General features: G+C 43.0%; 1 protein-coding gene across 1 annotated transcript; it reads left to right on the top strand.

Moving 5' to 3' along the window:
* The first annotated feature begins 9,920 nt into the window (after positions 1-9,920).
* On the top strand, positions 9,921-20,489 carry LOC131538399 (CD209 antigen-like protein E). Its single transcript, XM_058772266.1, has 5 exons — positions 9,921-10,054; positions 10,389-10,754; positions 19,455-19,564; positions 19,888-19,991; positions 20,128-20,489. The coding sequence occupies exons 1-5, from the start codon at positions 9,946-9,948 to the stop codon at positions 20,261-20,263; spliced, it is 825 nt and encodes a 274-aa protein (XP_058628249.1). The 5' UTR covers positions 9,921-9,945; the 3' UTR covers positions 20,264-20,489.
* Positions 20,490-21,383: the final 894 nt, after the last annotated feature.

Here is a 21,383-nt window from a genome sequence, read left to right as displayed (position 1 = left end):
GCTATTCCTGAGCTGAGCATTGAAGAAACAGTACGTGACATCGGAGATCTGGAAAATGATGCACCTGCAGACTTACCACCATGTGGTGACAGAATCAAAGTTATTTGTAAAGATGATATAATCAGTGTTCCTGCATAAATTGCATATCACAGCAGCATGCAACAGTTTGTACAGCATTTCCATCTACCTGCTGACACATGCAAGACACTGGAACATCACACCAGATGATACTGCGGAGCATCAAAACCTTTTGAGGTTGTTATACACTCAAGGGGCGCTGCTGCCGTCATTGAATGGGAAAGGTTATTGTTATCTTATCTCCCTCGGCTGAGTAATTGTTTCTTCATCTGTTAAAGAGATTGAAGAGCAAAGCAACATCTATGCTACCCAATACAACATCAACAAGCCACTAAATGTGGCCTATGTCCATATGTCCGTGCATAGTCTGCCAGGAACCTGCATGTACTGGGCAACGGACACCAGGGTTGATTTTGTGGTTGATGTCATGGCACTGCATAGGTCGGAGGTAGGGGTGTAACGGTACACGTATCGTGTATGGAACGGTTCAGGGGCAGTTCCAAATGGAAGTGATCATCTCTATCCCCTTGGACTGAGGACTTTGGAGTGAGCAGGGCACGTGCGTGTCATTATTTAGTCGTTTGGAATGCACTTGGTGAAGGGAGCGTAATTTCCTCATTATCTGCAGCTGGGATGTTCCCGTGACAACGCAGCACGGTGTGCGTCAGCAGATTTGCTGAAAAAAATATACATTTTATATACGTTTTATATATATTATTTTTTATATATTATATAGACTATTTTAAAAGCTTTTTAAAATATAAAACATATGTTTATTTTCAACAGTTATGCTAACAACAATAAAAATGCTTTTGACATTTAAACAGCGACATCTGCTGACGCACACCGTAAGAAGTATTTTCTGATAAATGTACTGGAAGTTCTAAAATGTCACGGTGGCCAGTTTTCAAGAGCAGTTACATTTTCTATTAGTTTGTCATTACTCATACTGCGGTGGAGTATCAAGTAGCAGAACATATAAGTACAGGAACCTCAAACTTTTACTTAAAAGCAATAATTTGCCTAATATATTACTTTTCATGACTGCTGTATGCATAGGTTGATGGCTTGCAGACTAATAACCTTACCCTTGTTGACTGAGTTTGTAGGTACGGCGCTCTCTTCTGGTTGTGTCTATATTCTGACAGCTTCTCTTGCATGTACAGACAGAGGTAAAACTCTTTGCCATGATCCACACGAAGCTGATCCCACATTCCATAATGTGTTACTGCAGGTCTACATAAACATATATGATATAATTTTTTCTATGACAATTCAAATATTTTATTTTAAACTTAATATGCAATACTGAACTGTACACAGCATCATAGATTTTTGTAGACATAATTGCATCTGCAACAAATTTCTTGCTGTATCCATCCACATAATCATATATATATATATACACACTCAAAGAGGAAAGCACCGTGGCAGGTGTCGATTTAAAAGTATGCACATTCCTACCTTAGGCTATTTGTAAATGAAATTCATCTCTAATCCTTCTTCTATCGTTTCAGGTTTATCCATAGTTATTCGAATGCTAGAAAACAGCTGATTTTCTAAGTAAAAACCGCCAAATAACATTTACACGTAGTTACGTTATGATACGTAATATTCAGAGCGTGGGGAGATGGGGATTTCCCCGGTCTACGTCTCTGAATGAATCTTTTTTTTTTTTTTTCATTTATTTTTTATTTCCAGTGAATAGGAGTTAAAACTCCCACCCAGATGACAATAATAGACCATGCAAAATACAAATAAAATAAAATAAAATAAATAATAAAATAATAATAATAATAATAATAATAATATTTAAAATATTGCCAAGTAACGTTGCAAACAACAATAAAATCAAAGAAGGACTTTAACTGTAAGCGACACAAGTATACGGAAAACAAAGGTATTGTTTCCTATTTTTTCCTGTTTGTTATTATTTCAAATTTTGTATACATTTTTATAAACTTTTTTTTATTTATTTACTGCATGTTGACAATAACCCCATCAACATTGTCTATGACCAGATATGTTTTTAGTGGACTTTCAAAATTTGCTTTGCTTGAGAAAGCATGAAAATATACAGTTATGATTTTTATTTATTTGTATTTTTTTCATATGATTTCGTCGGGTTAGTTTTGCATCAAACACAATGTAATTTTCGGTAAATCGAGATCTGGCAGCAAATATATATATATATATATTGTCACAGCTCAGTCAGGCCCTTCACTCCACCAATCACAGCGATCCACCTCACCAGAGTTCTGATCACGCACACCTGCACCCAATCACCTCATCATTTTCCCTCACTACAAAAGCTCCTCTCACACTCACTTCACTGTCCAATCTTGTTCATCACTACACGGACTCCGACGTTGTGATCTCTCAAGACCAAAGACCTATATCCTTCCAAGAAAAGCATTGCCTTACCTGTCTGCCTTACCTTCTGTGTCCCTTCCTCCTAGTGTCTCCGTGTCTCTAGTTTTCCCTCCAGTGAAGTGAGTGGATTCATCAGTCTCATCGCCGTGTCACGCTGTGGAAAAGAAGTTCATCCGTCATTCCTTCACCCCATCCTCAAACCTGCCGAGAGAGCTCATCTCCTACTCACCCTTCCACTTATAGTGTGCCTCACCTGCAAAAAATAAACGCAGCTTTGCTGTTTCACCTTTTACCCTTTGTGTCCGAGTCCTTCCGTAACAGAAGATCGGACCGCACCGACACTGCAGGATGAGCACCACGGATCCCTTCCAGGAGCTGGTGGACTCCTTAAAGAAATGGCTCTTACAATCGCCCACACCAACGGCACCACCAGCTCCACCACCGTCACTACCACCTCAGCCATCAGCCGTCAACACGAGCACTTCCCCACCGATTGTCTTCGCCAGTCCCATGGCCTGACCAGCGCCCTTCTCTGGCTCGGCGGAGGAGTGCGATGGCTTCATTCTTCAGTGTACCCTGATGATTAATCTGCATCCCCATGTCTTCACCACCGATCAAGCCAAGATTGCTTATATCGTCACCTCGCTCACCGGACCCGCTCTCAAATGGGCCGAAACGATCCTCAATCAGGCTGGGCCGGCAACCCACACGTTTGCCAATTTCGTCCACCACTTCAAAGAGGTATTCAGTGTTTCTCCCGGAGATTCTACGGTGGGTGAGCAGCTGTATCAGCTTCGTCAGGGTACAACACCAATCCATCAGTATGCATTACAGTTCCGCACCTAAGCGGCTGCCAGCGGTTGGAACGAGCCCTCGCTCATCACAGCATTCTGTCAAGGACTAAACCCCGTTACGTCTCCATTTGAGTGCCTATGATGACAACTATGGATTGGAGAAATTCATACAACTCGCCATCCTGTTCCCATGTCATTCCAGTCACCGTCCTCCTCGACTCTGGTTCCGCGGGGGAACTTCATCTCTGGGAATCTCGTCCAGCAGTTCCGCATCCCTACCGTCGACACTCCGACGAACTACGAAGCCCAGTCCATAACTGGCCAATCCCTCACCGAAGATTCCATTAGTCTCTGCACCGAAGAGGTACATCTTGGAATAGGCATGTTACACCAAGAGGACATACAATTACTGGTTCTGGAGGGTTCAACCGTGGACATCATTTTGGGTCGTCCGTGGCTGGTGCAGCATAACCCACACCTGTCTTGGAGGACAGGAGAAATCCTAAAGTGGGGAGAAGGATGTTTCAACCACTGTTTTCCCAATAGACTCCAACCTAACCGCCAGATCCAACCACAGATACCAGTGGGTACCACCTCCATCGAGAGCCCCCAAGAAAAACTGTCCGTCAAGATTCATCCATGTTATTCCCACTTTAGTGACATCTTCTGTCCGAAGAGAGCTGCCCAGCTACCCCCACACCGGCCATGGGACTGTGCAATTGACCTCCATCCGGGTGAGCCAGTACCACGAGGAAGGATCTACCCACTTTCACCACCTGAGCACAAGGCCATGGAGGAGTATATTGCGGAGGCTTTACAACAGGGTTACATCGTGCCATCTACCTCCCCTGCTGCATCCAGCTTCTTCTTCGTGGCCAAGAAGGACGGTGGCCTACGCCCCTGCATTGACTACCGGAAACTAAACGATGTCACTGTAAAATACAGGTACCCCCCTCCTCTTGTCCCAGCAGCATTGGAGCAACTACGCGGCGCCACGGTCTTCACCAAGTTGGACCTCTGCAGCGCGTACAACCTCATTCGCATCAGAAAAGGAGATGAGTGGAAGACTGCCTTCATAACCCCCACCGGTCACTATGAATATCGGGTGATGCCGTATGGGCTTGTAAACGCCCCTTCTGTCTTCCAGGGGTTCATGCATGAGGTGCTCCGGGAGTTCTTACATCGCTTCGTGATAGTGTATATAGATGACATCCTCATCTACTCCCGGAGCCTGGCCGACCATCGCCACCACGTTGCGGAGGTCCTCCATAAACTCCGGCAGTTCCATTTATACCTCAAAGCAGAAAAGTGTTCCTTTCATCAATCCTCTGTGTCATTCCTCGGTTACATCATCGACCACCGTGGCGTTCGCATGGACAAGGGGAAGGTGGAAGCTGTCACTGCCTGGCCTACTCCCACCACTATCAAAGAGCTTCAGCGGTTCCTGGGATTTTCTAACTTCTATCGCTGGTTCATTCCCTGTTACAGTTCCACCACCAGTCCTCTCACCGACCTCCTTAAAGGAAAGACCAAGACACTTACCTGGAATCCGCAAGCCCAAAAGGCCTTCGACGACCTCAAGACCGCCTTTACCCAAGCTCCGCTCCTTGGCTCACCCAGATCCTGAACTCCCCTTCGTTGTTGAAGTTGACGCATCCACCACGGGCGTAGGAGCCGTCCTTTCTCAGCAGCAGGGGAAGCCTCCCAAACTCCATCCATGTGCCTACTTCTCCAAGCAACTCAGCCCAGCGGAAAGGAACTATGACATCGGAAATCGGGAACTCTTGGCAGTCAAACTGGCCTTAGAGGAGTGGAGGCACTGGCTGGAGGGGGCAAAACATCCATTTCTAGTCCTCACAGATCATAAGAACCTCCAATACCTACGCGACGCCAAACGACTCAATCCCAGACAGGCCAGATGGGCACTCTTCTTTACTCGATTCCATTTCACAATCTCCTACAGACCCGGCACCAAGAACATTAAAGCAGACGCTCTGTCCAGAATCCACGCCCCAGAAAACAACAACCAAGAACCAAAAAACATCCTATCTCTTACAATCATCTCCAGCCCTATCCAGTGGTCCTCTCCGTCAGTAGCCTCCTCCACACCACCTGCCAATCCGCCGGGCTGCCCACAACATCTTCAATATGTGCCCAGAACACAACGCACTCCTCTTATCCACTCCACCCACACCTCGCTAGGTACTGGCCACCCAGGGGCCAACGCAACTCTCTCGCTGCTGCGTAATCGCTTCTGGTGGCCCAACATGGCCAGGGACGTTAGAAGGTTTGTGCTCGGCTGCCCAGACTGCGCCATCTCCAAAAGCACCCGTCACCTTCCAGCAGGAAAACTTCTTCCACTACCCATACCTCAACGCCTATGGTCGCACCTAGGAGTGGATTTCATTACAGACCTGCCCTCATCAGATGGAAAGACTTGCATACTCGTTATCGTCGATCGATTTTCCAAATCCTGTCGCCTCATTCCACTCACTGGCCTTCCCACAGCCCTCCAAACGGCCGAACTCCTCTTCAACCATATTTTCAGATACTATGGCATCCCCGAAGATATCGTATCAGATCGGGGACCCCAGTTCATCTCAAGGGTATGGAAGGCCTTCCTCTCCCTCCTAGGTGTGACCGTCAGCCTCACATCCGGTTATCACCCTCAGTCTAATGGGCAGACCGAGCGCAAAATCCAGGAAATTGGGCGCTTCCTGAGAACCTTCTGCCATAGTCGCCAGAACTCCTGGAACCAGTTCCTAGGCTGGGCTGAGTAAGCCCAGAACTCTCTACGTCAGCAATCTACAGGCCTCACACCCTTCCAATGCGTACTCGGTTACCAGCCTCCCCTGTTTCCCTGGTCAGGTGAACCCTCAGACGTCCCCGCCATCGATCACTGGTTCCGGGAGAGCGAGAGAGTCTGGGACACAGCTCACCATCAGCTCCAACAGGCAGTGCACAGACAGAGGATGACAGCAGACGCCTGAAGATCCGAACCTCCCAGTTTCCAGCCAGGGGAGAAGGTCTGGCTGTCTACCAGGGACATAAGGCTGCGCCTGCCTTGTAAAAAACGAAGTCCCAGATTCGTTGGCCCCTTCACGATCATGGAACGTATCAACCCCGTCACCTACAAGCTCCAGTTACCACCTCACTATAAAATTCACCCTACGTTCCATGTGTCACTACTTAAACCCTTCTCTCCACCTCTCTCCACAGGGCCTGGCTTTGAGGAAGAGACCCCTCTCCCACAGATCCTAGACGAAGGCGCAATCTACCAAGTAAGAGAAATCCTGGATTCTCTGCGTCGTGGTGGCAACTTGGAATATCTTGTCGACTGGGAGGGCTACGGCCCTGAGGAACATTCCTGGGTACCCAGAGACAATGTCCTAGATCCGCAACTCCTTGAAGAATTCCACACTACTCACCCAGATCGTCCAGCACCCCGAGGCAGGGGCAGACCACCACGGCGCCGAGGTCGGCCCTCAGGAGCGGGCCGTGGAGAGGGGGGTACTGTCACAGCTCAGTCAGGCCCTTCACTCCACCAATCACAGCGATCCACCTCACCAGAGTTCTGATCACGCACACCTGCACCCAATCACCTCATCATCTTCCCTCACTACAAAAGCTCCTCTCACACTCACTTCACTGTCCGATCTCGTTCATCACTACACAGACTCCGACGTTGTGATCTCTCAAGACCAAAGACCTATATCCTTCCAAGAAAAGCATTGCCTTACCTGTCTGCCTTACCTTCTGTGTCCCTTCCTCCTAGTGTCTCTAGTTTTCCCTCCAGTGAAGTGAGTGGATTCACCAGTCTCATCGCCGTGTCACGCTGTGGAAAAGAAGTGCATCCGTCATTCCTTCACTCCATCCTCAAACCTGCCGAGAGAGCTCATCTCCTACTCACCCTTCCACTTATAGTGTGCCTCACCTGCAAAAAATAAACGCAGCTTTGCTGTTTCACCTTTTACCCTTTGTGTCCGAGTCCTTCCGTAACATATATATATATATATATATATACTCATACACATAAACATTTTTTGCAATGATCACTCAAATGTGGTGATCAAACACTTATAATGATGTGACGAAGATATGTAATGGAGGCAGTTCATTTAACAATTTAACAATAAACTTTATTATCCAAAATGCGTCCATAATGCATTTGCATTTTAGTATTACGATATATTGTTATATCCCTGCATTCTTTTGAATGTTGAACAATTGTATCAATATATATGTACTGTATATTCAATATCCTGCGATCCAACAGAGCATAAGAGGTACAGAGAACGGATCAGTTTTTATAGAGAAAGACTGCCTAGTTAAATGTTCAGCATGTCACTACTGATTTTTGAACTAATCAATCATGTTAACAGTTTTACAGCACTTGAATTTGACTGACACTGTAGTAGGGATTTCGCTGACTTATGCATTGACGCAATTAGCAACCTCTGTTAGGGTATTATTGCTGGTGATTTTGAATTGTAAAGCAGAGCGACCGATGAACTCCGTGCGAGTGTTAAAGCTGACTTCTGCCTGAAACTGCAAACTATTTTCTTCAGTAAATTTCTTCAATTGAATCGCATCTCTTGACTCCTGGTCTTCATTCAACACACCTGGTCCTTGGGTTTTAACTGTTTTCCCCAACAGCTGTTAACTGAATACTTTAGACATTGCATTAAAAAACCTTAAAGCATAGTTTTTTTTTCTTTCATTTCTATCTTTTTTATTCTATTGTATTTGTCCTTTGCTTTTTTATTACTGACAGTTTAATTATTTTCTACTAATATTTGATATATATATATATATATATATATATATATATCTTTGAATAAACAGTTCATATAAAGTTTTGGACATATGACCCACTCATAATCATGTTAAATAATCATGATTACAATATTGACCAAAATAACTGTGATTATGTTTTTTGTCATAATCGAGCAGCCCTAGTGTATCATGATACATATCGTATCGTGACTTTGGTGATGATACACAGCCCTGCTAGCAACCACCACATGTACCCTAGCAACTGCACAGCAACACCCTAGCAACCACCTTGTGTATCTTGGAAACCACATAGCAACAGCCTAGCAACCACCCCAAGCATCCTAGCAACTGCATAGCAACAGCTTTTTGTTCACTGACTGAATGTGTCTCTGCGTGCGTTTTCTAGTGTGGAACATGGAGGAGAATACTGGATTATAGCAGGAATAAAGAAATGTATGTATACAAACAAATGCGCACACGCAGACACACACACACACACACACACACACACACAGACACAGCTGTAGTGATTGTTGTTGTTATAAATGTCTCTATTCTTGTGTTCTTGCTGTTTTCTCACACTGGATCCAAACACTGCAAACACTTGTCTCATTCTGTCTGAGAAGAACAGAACGGTGACACATGGGTATCAGCCGTATCCTGATTATCCAGACAGATTTGATGTGTGTCAGGTGTTGTGTAGAGAGAGTGTGTGTGGACGCTGTTACTGGGAGCTGGAGTGGAGTGGAGGTGTGTATATATCAGTGTCATATAACAGCATCAGGAGGAAGGGACAGAGTAACAAGTGCGAGCTTGGACATAATGATCAGTCCTGGAGTTTGTTCTGCCCTCCCTCCAGTTACTCATTCATACACAATAACATATGTGACGCTGGACCACAAAGCCAGTCATAAGGGAATTGATCTGAAAGCTGAATAAATGATCTTTCCATTGATGTATGGTTTGTTAGGATCGGACAATATTTGGTTGAGATACAACTATTTGAAAATCTGGAATCTGAAGGTGCAAAAAAATCTTAATATTGAGAAAATCACCTTTAAAGTTGTTCAAATGAAGTTCTTAGCAAAGCATATTACTAATCAAAAATGAAGTTTTGATATATTTACGGTAGGAAATTTACAAAATATCTTCATGGAACATGATCTTTACTTAATATCCTAATGATTTTTGGCATAAAAGAGAAATGGATCATTTTGACCCATACAATGTATTGTTGGCTATTTCTTCAAATATACCTGTGCTGCTTATGACTGCTTTTTTGCTCCACGGTTAAATATGGATTAATCTGTTTGTAAAGTCCATCAGCAGTAGAATAGGAGTGTGTGATAATATCAGTAGAATAGGAGTGTATGTGGATCACAGAGCAGGAACTCTGTCCTTCTACAGCGTCTCTGACACAATGAGACATCCACACAGTTCAGACCACATTCACTCAGCCGCTCTATCCTGGGTTTTGGGTTTACTATTTATCCTGGATCAGTGAAACTGTGTTGATGAATCAGAATAGACTGACGAGAGATTCTACCCATAATGCTTTGAGCTGCATGATAGAGATGTTATATAGTCTCTTCATGACATTAATACTGCAGCTGAACTTCTGTCTCTGAAATAACATGAATAAACGTGTGTAATAAATCCTCATATATGTTTGTCTCTCTCTGTGTGTGTGTGTGTGTGTGCACGAATAAGGGTATTTTTAAATAAATGGCAGAACACTGATCCCTACATACACACGTAGTAAAAAACTTCATTGTAAGCAGAGAGTTTTAGTGGGGGAATGAATCTTTCTCTCTGTCTAAACTAACAAAGCCACTTCCTGTTTAGGGTCGGCAATATAAAAATGTACCTATCGTTCAACCACAGCTCATCTGTGAACACATGCTGTCAGACATACGAGCGAACAATGGAATTAGAGACAATTTATGAAAATATTAGAAACTGTGATATTACGGACACATCTAGACCTCGAATACAGAGTTACTGCCAGAATGAAGGAAAAGCTCGAAAGCAAAGTAAGTACAAAGTTAAATTTGAAGCGGAAATGGTATAACTAAAGTTTGAGGAAATGAGAAATGTTACATATAATATCAATCTCTCCCCAAAAAAAAACAGTGAGTCAATGTTTTTGCTTTATGATGTATTAAGGTTATTTTTACTTCTCGACATATGTTCTTATTTGTATATTTTGTTGTAGAAATGTTGCTGTCATTATCAAAGAATATACATTTTTGTTTAAAAGCATTGTGTATTATGAAAAGTTAGAGGTGGATCTGAGCATTATTTTTCTAAAAATATGCATTGAATTGTTAATAACTGATATTTGTGTGTTTTCTTCCTGTTTGTCAGGAGGAAGTAGATGTTTGATGTTGATCACAGTGGGTCTTGGGCTCATTTGTGTTCTTTTGGTGGTCTTCATCATACTACAGCATATCACCATCACAAGAGAGAGACAGCTGTTAAAGCCAAGTTGCAAGAACATATTTCAATTGTTCAATGAAACTACAAACAGCTTACAGGAAGATTACACTGATCTAATGATTAAAAAAGACCAGCTGCAGAACAGTTTTAGCTCTTTGAGTCAGAAGAAACTGGAGCTGGAGACCACAGTGAATGGTCTCACTGCTGAGAAAGACCAGTTACAGAGAAGCATTGACTCTTTGAGTCAGAAGAAACTGGAGTTAGAGACTGAACTAAGGATGTTATCGGGACGAGGTTTGTACAGATCAATTTATATGTATAGCTGCTAGTGGTGGGCCGTTATCGGCGTTAACGTGCTGCGTTAACGTGAGACTCTTATCGGGCGATAAAAAAAATATCGCCGTTAATCTATTCTCAAAGTTGGGTTGGGAGCTGGGTCTATACTACGCAAGCTATGATGACTTTCACCTTGATATTTTAGCGCGGATGTATACCTAGCCGAATTGCACTGTAGCGGGCGAGAACGAGTCTTCGAACCTGTGTGTATGCGTGCTAACATGGATGCAGCTATGAAGCCGCCGGGTTTGCTTCAGGGAAAATTTATTTTTAAGAAGCTTCCCAATGGAAATCGGCAAGTCATTTCTGTCTCTACGTTACATGGTCGCGCTCTCTGTATCACGCGCACAGCGGAGTTCCGCCCCGGTTCGCGCACACACACACACACACACACACACACACACAAACAAGCGTGGCGCACACACAAGTGAGCACACTCCCACTCCTATTTGTTAATATTAAGCCGCAAAACGTCTATTTAAATATGACTTCTGTGTGTCTCTGTGTTAATGTATGGCGCAGACGCACGGGTTTGTTCACTACTCATACAGAAGCGCACGACGCTTGCGGCGATATTAACGTCTGTCGTCTCACTAAATGAGGACATAAATACATGAACAACATCTCCAGAACTGCTCTGAGAGTCACTTCATGAGCATTCGAGCGTTTAATTTGAGAAAAACTATCCTCACGGCAACCCGTCAAAATAAAAGTTCGGTTTCACTTGAAGACATTGGGCAACGTAATAGACTACTACTACTAAAACTATTAAAACCTTATCTTTAAGGAATAATCATACAATGTCTTCAATGTTATTATCAATATTAAATTCTTGATGACTGCTAGTTGTTTACTTATCTACTTGGCAGAATTCAAATGAGCCATTTTAATCTAGATTAATCTAGATTAATTCCAAGATTACAGTGAGATTAATCTAGATTAAAAAAATTAATCTATGCCCACCACTAATAGCTGCACTTAGTGCAGGAACAAAAGGAAAAATAGTAGACTTGAAACATTTTAAATAAAGATAATGGTTTTACCAAATTCAAGATTAAGTTTGTGGATGATTCTCACAAAACTGTATTTTCTGCAAGATTGTTTCAAGATAAATTAAAACATCTTTTTTTATTTTCATAATTCACAATTTATGTATACAGTGCAACAGCAAAAACTGTGAGGAAAAAATAAATGTCACATTTGAGGAGTGTCAAACTCAGTTCCTGGAGGACCAGAGCCCTGCAGTTTAGATGTAAACCTAATTAAACACACCTGATCCAGCTAATCAAGTCCTTCAGGCTTATTTGAAAACGTCTTAGGTTACGTATGTAACCCCAGTTCCTAGAGGGAACAAGACGCTGCGTCCAAGAACGCTAGGGGAACGCCTCCAGTGTGACCGCGCTCTGATACAAATGTAATCTGTCCAAAGGATGGGCGAGACATCACGGGCAGGTGATGTAACGGCCAGGAGGCATAAAAGCATGTGCGGTGGAACCGGCGTCAGCTTCAGGAATGAAGCAACCGCTCGTAGGGATGCCGGAAGTATGGCTTCGAGACGCAGCGTCTCGTTCCCTCGAGGAACTGGGGTTACATACGTAACCTAAGACGTTCCTCTTCAGGAACTCAAGCTGCGTCCAAGAACGCTAGGGGAACGAGATCCCCACGCCGCCAGACTGACAAATCCCTGCCTAGTGTGGATGGAGCACAGCTAGGGCGAGAGAAAAAAGGCCACAGGTGGCTGCGTCCCAAAGGCCAACTTCTGAAAAGTGAGTCTTGATCCCCAAGAGGGGAGAGCAGAGGACTCGAGGCTATGGAATAGCATCCTGATCCACCACATAGTAAACGCTCTCTGGCCAGAGGCCTCAGCCTCTGGAGGAAACATATACTAGGGGGTGTCTACCCACTGAAGGTCACCGAGAAGGGCGTGGTAGGCCGGTATAGCCGCCACGTAAACCCTCAGGGTGGAGTGGGTTAACCCTGCGGAGGAACAGGCCTGCACAAACTCCAGAACTGTACCAAACGGGCAGTTGGCTGGGTCGAACTGGCAACCTCTGCACCATGAACTGACACTTCACTTCAGGGTGTACAAGTCCCTTGTGTTGTGGAGAAAAAATGTAACTAGGGGGTGCCTACCCACTGAAAGGCCACTGAGAAGGGCACGGTAGGCCAGTAAAGCCCCACGTAAACCCTCAGGGTGGAGTGGGTTAACCCTGTGGAGGAACAGGCCCGCACGAACTCCAGAACTGTACCAATCGGGCAGTTGACTGGGTCGAGCTGGCGGTCTCCGCACCAAGAAGTGAAAAGTTCCACTTCAAGGCGTATAGTTTCCTCGTTGAGGGAGCTCTGGATGGAGAAAGGTCTCAACAACCTCGGTTGGGAGACCGGAAGCTATGGGCTGTGCCCCCTCAGGGGCCACACCTACAACTTTTTTTGCCACAGCCATATCACCCTGCAGCCCAAGACCGGTTGCCCATGGAAGCTAAGCAGGGCTGAGCCTGGTCAGTACCTGGATGGGAGACCTCCTGGGAAAACTAGGTTGCTGTTGGTAGAGGTGTTAGTGAGGCCAGCAGGGGGTGCTCACCCTGCAGTCTGTGTGGGTCCTAACGCCCCAGTATAGTGACGGGGACACTATACTGTAAAAAAGCACCGTCTTTCGGATGAGATGTTAAACCGAGGTCCTGACTCTCTGTGGTCATTAAAAATCCCATGACACTCATCGTAAAGAGTAGGGGTGTAACCCCGGTGTCCTGGCCAAATTCCTCCACTGGCCCTTGTCTATCATGGCTTCCCAATAATCCCCATCCACTTGATTGGCTCTATGACTCTCTCCACCTGTAGCTGGTCTGTGGTGAGCGCACTAGCGCCGTTGTCCTGTGGCTGCCGTCGCATCATCCAAGTGGATGCTGCACACTAGTGGTGGTTGAGGAGAGACCCCCCCCCACATGATTGTAAAGCGCTTTGGGTGTATTGCAATACACATTAAAGTGCTATATAAATGCTTCATTCATTCATTCATTCCTTCATTCATTCAACTTCCAAAGCTCTGGGCGGGGGTGACAGACCCCTGCTTGTGAGAGGAGATCCCTCCTGACGGGAATCTCCCATGCAGAGCCGTCGAGGAGAGAAATCAGGTCCGAGAACCATACTCGGCCCGGCCAGAACGGTGCTACCAGAAGTAGACTGACCTCGTCCCAGCACACTCTCGCCAGAACTCCCGGGAGCAGAACGATCGGGGAAAAACGTACAGACGAAGCCTCGGCCACGGCCAGCCTGTACAGGGGGCGTGAACCCAGACCTCTTCGGTGGTTGATGTAAGAGACCACCGCTGTGTTTTCGGTGTTATCGCACCAACACCGGTGATCTCTTAGGTCTGGGAGAAAGTGTTTCTGTGAAACACCGCCAGCATCTCCAGGCAGTTGATGTGCCACATGAGACAGCGAGTACTCCACAGACTGCGGGCAGGGTGAGGGACACAACCGTCGCTAGCGTATGCAGCGACACGGAGCTCCCAGCACCGGGCCCTGAGACGAGAACCAAGGATGTCTCCACATGTCTAAGGCACGTAGGCACCACCACGTGACCTTGATCATGTGAAGCGGGTTTCCCCTTGGGGAGAACCCCTTGTTCTTGAGCCACCACTGTTGAGTGATTGGCCTTCTTTCACTCTCCTGACTGCTGTGAGGATCGACTCGATCCGAGCAGGGGACACACGTGCCTGCATCATGGTCGAATCCCACACCACACCAAGATATGTGGTTCTCTGTAATGGAGAAAGCACACTCTCCTTGGCGTTCAGTCTTAACCCCAACACTTTCATGCGAGCAAGAACAACATCTCGATGTTGAGCCGCCATCTGCTCTGATTGACCGAGAATCAACCAAAGTGGATATGCGGATGCCTTGTAGCCGCAACGGAGGTAACGCGGCATCCACACACTTTGTAAAAAGAGGTGTTTCACTTTCGCAAGAAAGTCGTGTATGCTTAAGGTTAAAAATAAATTATGTTTATAGTGAATGCCCCTAATATGCATGCATGCTAAGTGAGTGAACATCAAAAAAGATCACACAACAGAAGTGTGCTCTCTCTCTCACCCTACCGTTAAGTAACTTGTGCATTGTTTTACTTACTTGTTTCTGAAATATCCGACTGAACTACAAACTAGAGCTCTGCGCGGGACTGTTTTCTTCAAACTGCACCCGCCCGCTCCCGCTGAATTTCTGACCAGGACCGCCCGCTTCCGCAACCTGCATGTTCCACTCCCACGGACTTTCTCTCAGAGCTTGTAAAAAATGTTGGCTACACAAATACTCAAATATTCGTTCAACTTAACATCCAGAATAACAGGCTTTAAACGTGATTGCCTTTAAATAAGATGAAGTAATGCTAAACCAAAGCACCACACCTGACAAAAACATTGTTTTGTTTTTTTTAATTAGCGTTATAAAACATTAAAGTAACATTCCACTTTTTTTGGAAATAGGCTCATTCCCCAACTCCCCCAGAGTTAATAAGTTGAGTTTTACCGTTTTTGAATCCATTCAGCCGATCTCCGGGTCTGGCGATAGCACTTTTAGCATAGCTTAGCATAGATCATTGAATCCGATTAGACCAGTAGCATCGCTCAAAATGACCAAAGAGTTTCGATATTTGTCCTATTTAAAACTTGACTCTTCTGTAGTTATATCGTGTACTAAGACCAGCAGAAAATGAAAAGTTGCGATTTTCTAGGCCGATTTGGCTAGGAACTATACTCTCATTCTGGCATAATAATCAAGGAACTTTGCTGCGTACGTAGCACCTGAAAGTAGTCCCCAGCTATATTATAACTAGGTACCTAGCTGGGGACTACTTTTTTTTCTTTGCATGATTGTGTTTATGGGGTGCAATATAACATGTCTTCGTGTTTCTTTTTTTAAAAAACGCCTTATTTTTCATATATTTCACCTTTATTGTAAGCCACTTTCTCCTCTGTCATTTGAACGACCGGTTGACTTCCTGATTCTATGAAACCACTCCCTCAGAAACAGGCAATGGGCTCAGATTGGTTAGTTGGGTCGGTGTGTTGTGATTGGCTAAACTGCGTACTGCACATTTTCCGGAAACGTTCACGCCCATTACCTTCACGGCGACAGCTGCATGTGCTGCGGTCAAATGTAAATAATGGTGTCAATATTGCCGTATCAGTTTGAGAATCAGACCCAGAAAGCGGTAATGAAGAGAGTCAAGCAGAACTTCCGCAAGCACGGCTCTTACAAACGTTTCTGAATGGAAGTTTGCTGTTGTGATTACATATAATTGTTTGAAGTTTGTACACGTTTGTCTTATACACAAAATAGCATCGAACTAACTGGCTACTAAAACCAAACAGCGTTGGCTTGTGTTTACAGTCTTGATCAAATCGAAAAATTACATCATAAAGTATACATGGAAAATACATTTACAAAATTAGTACATAATTACAAATTCGCGTCCAAAATGTTTGTACGCGTTTGTCAAAGACACACGAAACATCATTTAACTAACTGGCTACTAAAGCCAGCGTTGGCATTTGTTTACGTACTTGATAAAACTAAAACATTACGTCTGAAATTATACATGCAAATACATTTAAAATTATGAAATCTTACTTACAGGTTGTGGCCCAACAACTGCTGCCTTTGTCTTTAAAGTTGTAACTGCTCCATGTTTTAGTAATAGTTTCTGTGTGAATCCAGGATGAACTCGTGTAGATTCTGGAAGCTGTCTTCCGTAAAATGCGCAGCACAGAGAGCTAAATTAGGATTGTAATTGTCAGGAACATAATCAGACATAAATTTTAACCATTGTTGACGAACTACAGCGTCCGTAGGAAGCCCAAACACAGAAGACCTGACAGCTGGGTGAAAATAACACCGTTTCGACGGCATGGCTACAACTCTTCACTATAACTCTTCCTCTTCGACAAAGCCGCAGAACATGGCCTTGCCCCCTCTTCTGCATGTTCCGGAGGGAGGGGTTGATGGGTTTATTACCAGTGGTGGCTGCTAGTCTTTCAAAGACGGGAAGCTCATTTTCGGCCTACATCATAAAAATTGTCCATTTATTTATACTTAAATTCTGCCCTACGTTCCTTTTCAAGAAAATGCTCTGTGACCCTGTCGTACCAACTAGGCGTCTTTTCCAGTGACGCTAGCCTAGCCTACTGTATGAATGAATGAATGAACAAACAATCTAAAAAAAAGATATTAAACTCGACGGAGGAAATGTGGGAATTAGGTTAAACTGAAACAAGGAATGTGGTGTATAATAGGGTTGTCACGATACCATAAAAATGTCTTACGATACTATACCAACTTAATTTATAATTCAATTCTACAAAATTAATCAAAATTTAATAAATAAATAGATGTAAGTGAAAACAGACAATATTATTCTCTGAATACTTAATGTGAATGAATGACTAGCTATTGTCTAAACAAAACTCATCTTAGCACTGCACAGAAGCTGCATGAAGTGACATTTAGATGTGGCATTTATTCATTTAGACTGTATTTATAGTTGTATAAATAATGTTATGAGATTAATGTTTTAAATACTAAATTCTGAATATAGAAATATGTTGGAAAATACTGTAATATGCCTACTTTTGGACGGGAAACTTAAAAACGGCCAGCAGGGGGCAGAAGTTCGTGATTGAATCACTGAGTCATTCAAATGATTCTTTCAAAATGGCTGAATCCTTCAGGAGCGAATCAAATGACTGTTTTTATGAATGGCTCAGTGAATCAGTGATTCTCCCAAGCCAACGCTGATCTGGATTCGAACACAAACGAAACACTAACAGCACTCTTGCTCGTGTTGTATTGCCTAAGTGTCAAGAGCATTTTTTGCTCGCATATCTTGAAATTTCCGAGTTAGCAGCATGTATATTAAAACATAACATTATAAATGAATTAAAAAAAATATATAATGATTGATAAGAACCAAGTGCAAAGCCGCTATGGGGGACTGAGCTCGAATAGCTTCAGCGTCAGCGACTTTATATAGGACAAAATCGCTGTCAATCAAAAGGAGATACAGACCCTCCAATCATCACGCAGAAGCCCGGCGTCCAGGCCAGCCCACTCCTCCATTCACCCCAGAGACGCTGAGCGTCCGGGGGCGGGACATAATCGCAGTATTTATCCAATGACCGTCTAGTTTCGAAGCCCTGAAAAAAACAGTTCGAAGCAGCCCCATTGAAGTCAATGGACGCTCGGCTTCAACAGAGAAATGCACTGATACGGGAATGTATGAGAAGGAAATCGAGTCAGCACCTGCTATATGTAGCTGATTCTGAACGAACTCGTCTTCGAGATGAACATGTTCTAACGCATTTGTAGTCAATAAAATGTTAACACAATAGTACATATTTGACCATTATTTTTTGACAATATAGGGGAAGCTGAGCTTCCCTTGCAGTCTTAAAGAAATCCCCACTGTTTATTACGTATGCAACCCCGGAAGTATCTCGTTGTAGTCCCATATGAGTCGTTTTTGTAAGCATTAAACTTCCTGATTTTTAAAAGTCTTAGTACACGATATAACTACAGAAGAGTCAAGTTTTAAATATGACAAATATCGAAACTCTTTGGTCATTTTTGAACGCGATGCTACTGGTCTAATCGGATTCAATGATCTATGCTAAGCTATGCTAAAAGTGCTATTGCCAGATCCAGAGATCAGCTGAATGGATTCAAAAACGGTAAAACTCAACTTATTAAGTCTGGGGGAGTTGGAGAATGAGCCTATTTCCAAAAAAAGTGGAGTGTTCCTTTAACCGTTAAAACAAAAGCACAAATAGCAGTTTTTAAAAGTAGCTTACTGCTTGATACACAAGCACCAAACGATTTACTAAACAAACAATTTAAAGGTCATTTCACACCCAGTCCGAAATTTTCACACGTTAAAAAATAAATACAACCTCACGTTATGTCAATCACGTTTACACACTGCCTCCGAAACCTTTGTCCATCATAAAAAAAAAAAATTTGGATCAGGTTCGAGTTTCTGCGTTTTCGCATCCGTAGGAAAGGATGAGGAATACAAAAAAATCGGAAAAATGTGCATCTGCGCCACCGTGTGCTCAATCCACTCAGCGTGCTTTGCTTATCAGCTCGTGCACATCAACTTTACAGGTGTTAATACTGAATGTTTAACATTATATTCATAGCATACATATACTTTGTAGATATCCTTAATCTCTAATAACTCCATTCTCCTGTCTGTTGTCGGTGTTTCTTTGTCTTTGTTTTTTGCATTTGGTATCAGGGCATTTTAACAAGTACAAGTATGAGTACAGGAGCTCAGTATCGGGCCCGATACCAGTATCGTATCGGTGTATCCCTACTTTGTATGGAACTCTATGAGAACATTCAGGGCGATTCTCGGCCAGAGTGAAATCGCCCAAAAGTACCACAATGTAACTTGACGCTGATTGGACTATATATTCAGAGGCAGAACAAACAGTCTAGAACAGTGACAACTAGTCAGTGTAAAACTGTGGTTGAATGTGATAGAAAATAATCCATCCCTTTCGCACTTTGGTGGTGCGCCACCCTATTGCCCTAATGAAGAAACCATCCCTGGTTGCACACTACAACATAAATAAACATTTTATTTGTTTGTATTTATTGAAAGGAAATGGCAAGTTTTTCTATTCCTATGAGTTGAAGAGCTGGTCTGACAGCAGGCATTACTGCCGGGATCATGGCGGTGATCTGGTCATTATAAACAGTGAAGAGAAGCAGGTGAGTTCAATGGCAAATGCAACTAGTTTATGGAAATCGTGAATAAACATATTTAATTAGACTTGGCCAAACATACAGCACACAAAAAAAAAAAGTAATTATAGAAGAAAAAAAACACCAGACACAAAAATCTCAACATCGCTTGGAAAATAAATGCTACAATAATATAACAAACATGTTTCATGTATCTTTTTAATAGTTCTTGCTGTTGTATATCCATTATTAATTCTAGTAAATGCATTTGTCAGTCAACTAATATCAGATGAAGAAAACAAATGTAATGATGATGATTCTCAGTCTTGTTTTGTTTTATTCACACACAGAGGTTGATATCTTCATTTATCAAGGAGAGAGTGTGGATTGGTTTGTCTGACATACAGCAGGAGGGCAACATGAAATGGGTGGATAATTCACCGCTGAAACAAGGGTAAGTGCTAAATACTCATAAAACCACTGTGTACATTTTGCATATGAATTTAAAATATCTTTCCTTTTATACTAGTGTGAGTGAGTAAATACTTTTAGACCTGTTCAAGAACTGAATCTTATTGTATCTAATTCAGGTTTTGGGACAGAAATGAGCCAAATGACGCAAATGGAGCTGAAGACTGTATTGAACTGAATCCTGCAAAATCTGTCCTGAACAACTGGAATGATATCCGATGCTCAGATAAAAGAAAATGGATTTGTGAAAATTAACATCCATTGCTTTATCTTTATGATATTTAATAATACTTTGATATTTCTGAAATAATAATGCTTTATCATTTCTGAATTAAGGCTCCTGTGAGCAAAACTAATTTTTATAAAATAATTACTAACTTAAGCCTTAATTTTTTATCTTTTCATGAAATTTCCTAAATTAAGAGTGGCTATTAAATTTGTTAGAAGAAAAGAGTAAAAATTAACTGACAACATGCTGTCTCTTTTTTTCCCCAATCTGAAATAGAGAATCACAGTAAACAGTATTAGTGTCTGTAAAACTGCTTTTGGGTTGAATTGCTTTCTCTTTGAATAAAATAGTTACTTTACATTATTAGCACTGTTAACTTTTTTTTAAATTTATTTCATATTTCATTCTTGTTTATGGAGAGCAATATGGGGAGATTTCCTACAGGATACAGCCAAGAGCAGGTTTATCCGGCTTTATTCCTCTCAGCAGGTTATTTTTTTTATATTGGCTATTTATTTATACTTATCTCATTAAATAAATACATTTGATTAACAAAGGACAGTTGACAAACTAATAACTCATAACTTCTTAAGTGACAATCACTGTTAATAATCATTGTTAACACTGGAGCTCCTCAAGGCTGTGTCCTTAGTCCTATTCTCTATACACTGTACACTAATGACTGCCTCAGTCCCTCCCTGACTAGAAGATATTTCAAATACTCAGAAAATACAGCCATACTCGCCCTCCTTACTGGTAAGGAAGTTACAGCACATCATCAATCTGTTGCTTACTTCACCCGATGGTGCACAGACAATCATCTTCTTCTCAATGTCACTAAGACAAATGAACTAATTTTAGACACACGGCACAAATTCTCTACTCCTCACTGTCCTATTTTCATCACTGGCCAGCCAGTGGAAATTGTTGACAGCTTCCCCAGACAGCAGCTGACTCTGCGCCGGATCCGTTTTCAAACCGGCAAATCCGTATTACAGTCACATCCGTTTCAGTGCTGTAATACGGATCCAGCCCGGGCCCGGTTTCAGTGGGCGGGAACTACTGTCGCAGAGCAGATCCGGGCCACGTCCGAAACGAGCGTGCGTTTTTCTTCTATAAGATAAGATATTTGGGGATCACTGCAAA

The sequence above is a fragment of the Onychostoma macrolepis genome, chromosome 04, assembly GCF_012432095.1.
Source record: "Onychostoma macrolepis isolate SWU-2019 chromosome 04, ASM1243209v1, whole genome shotgun sequence".
NCBI classification, from domain to species: domain Eukaryota; kingdom Metazoa; phylum Chordata; class Actinopteri; order Cypriniformes; family Cyprinidae; genus Onychostoma; species Onychostoma macrolepis.
The sequence above is the reverse complement of the archived record's forward strand: the minus strand, read 5'-3'. Positions and strand labels throughout refer to the sequence as shown.

Bases quoted from the DNA above. Each gene is read 5' to 3' on its own strand.
- LOC131538399 (XM_058772266.1), top strand. From the start codon at position 9,946: ATGGAATTAGAGACAATTTATGAAAATATTAGAAACTGTGATATTACG. The intron at 10,055-10,388 runs GTAAGTACAAAG...CCTGTTTGTCAG, and splicing joins AGGAAAAGCTCGAAAGCAAA to GAGGAAGTAGATGTTTGATG. The intron at 19,565-19,887 runs GTGAGTTCAATG...ATTCACACACAG, and splicing joins TAAACAGTGAAGAGAAGCAG to AGGTTGATATCTTCATTTAT.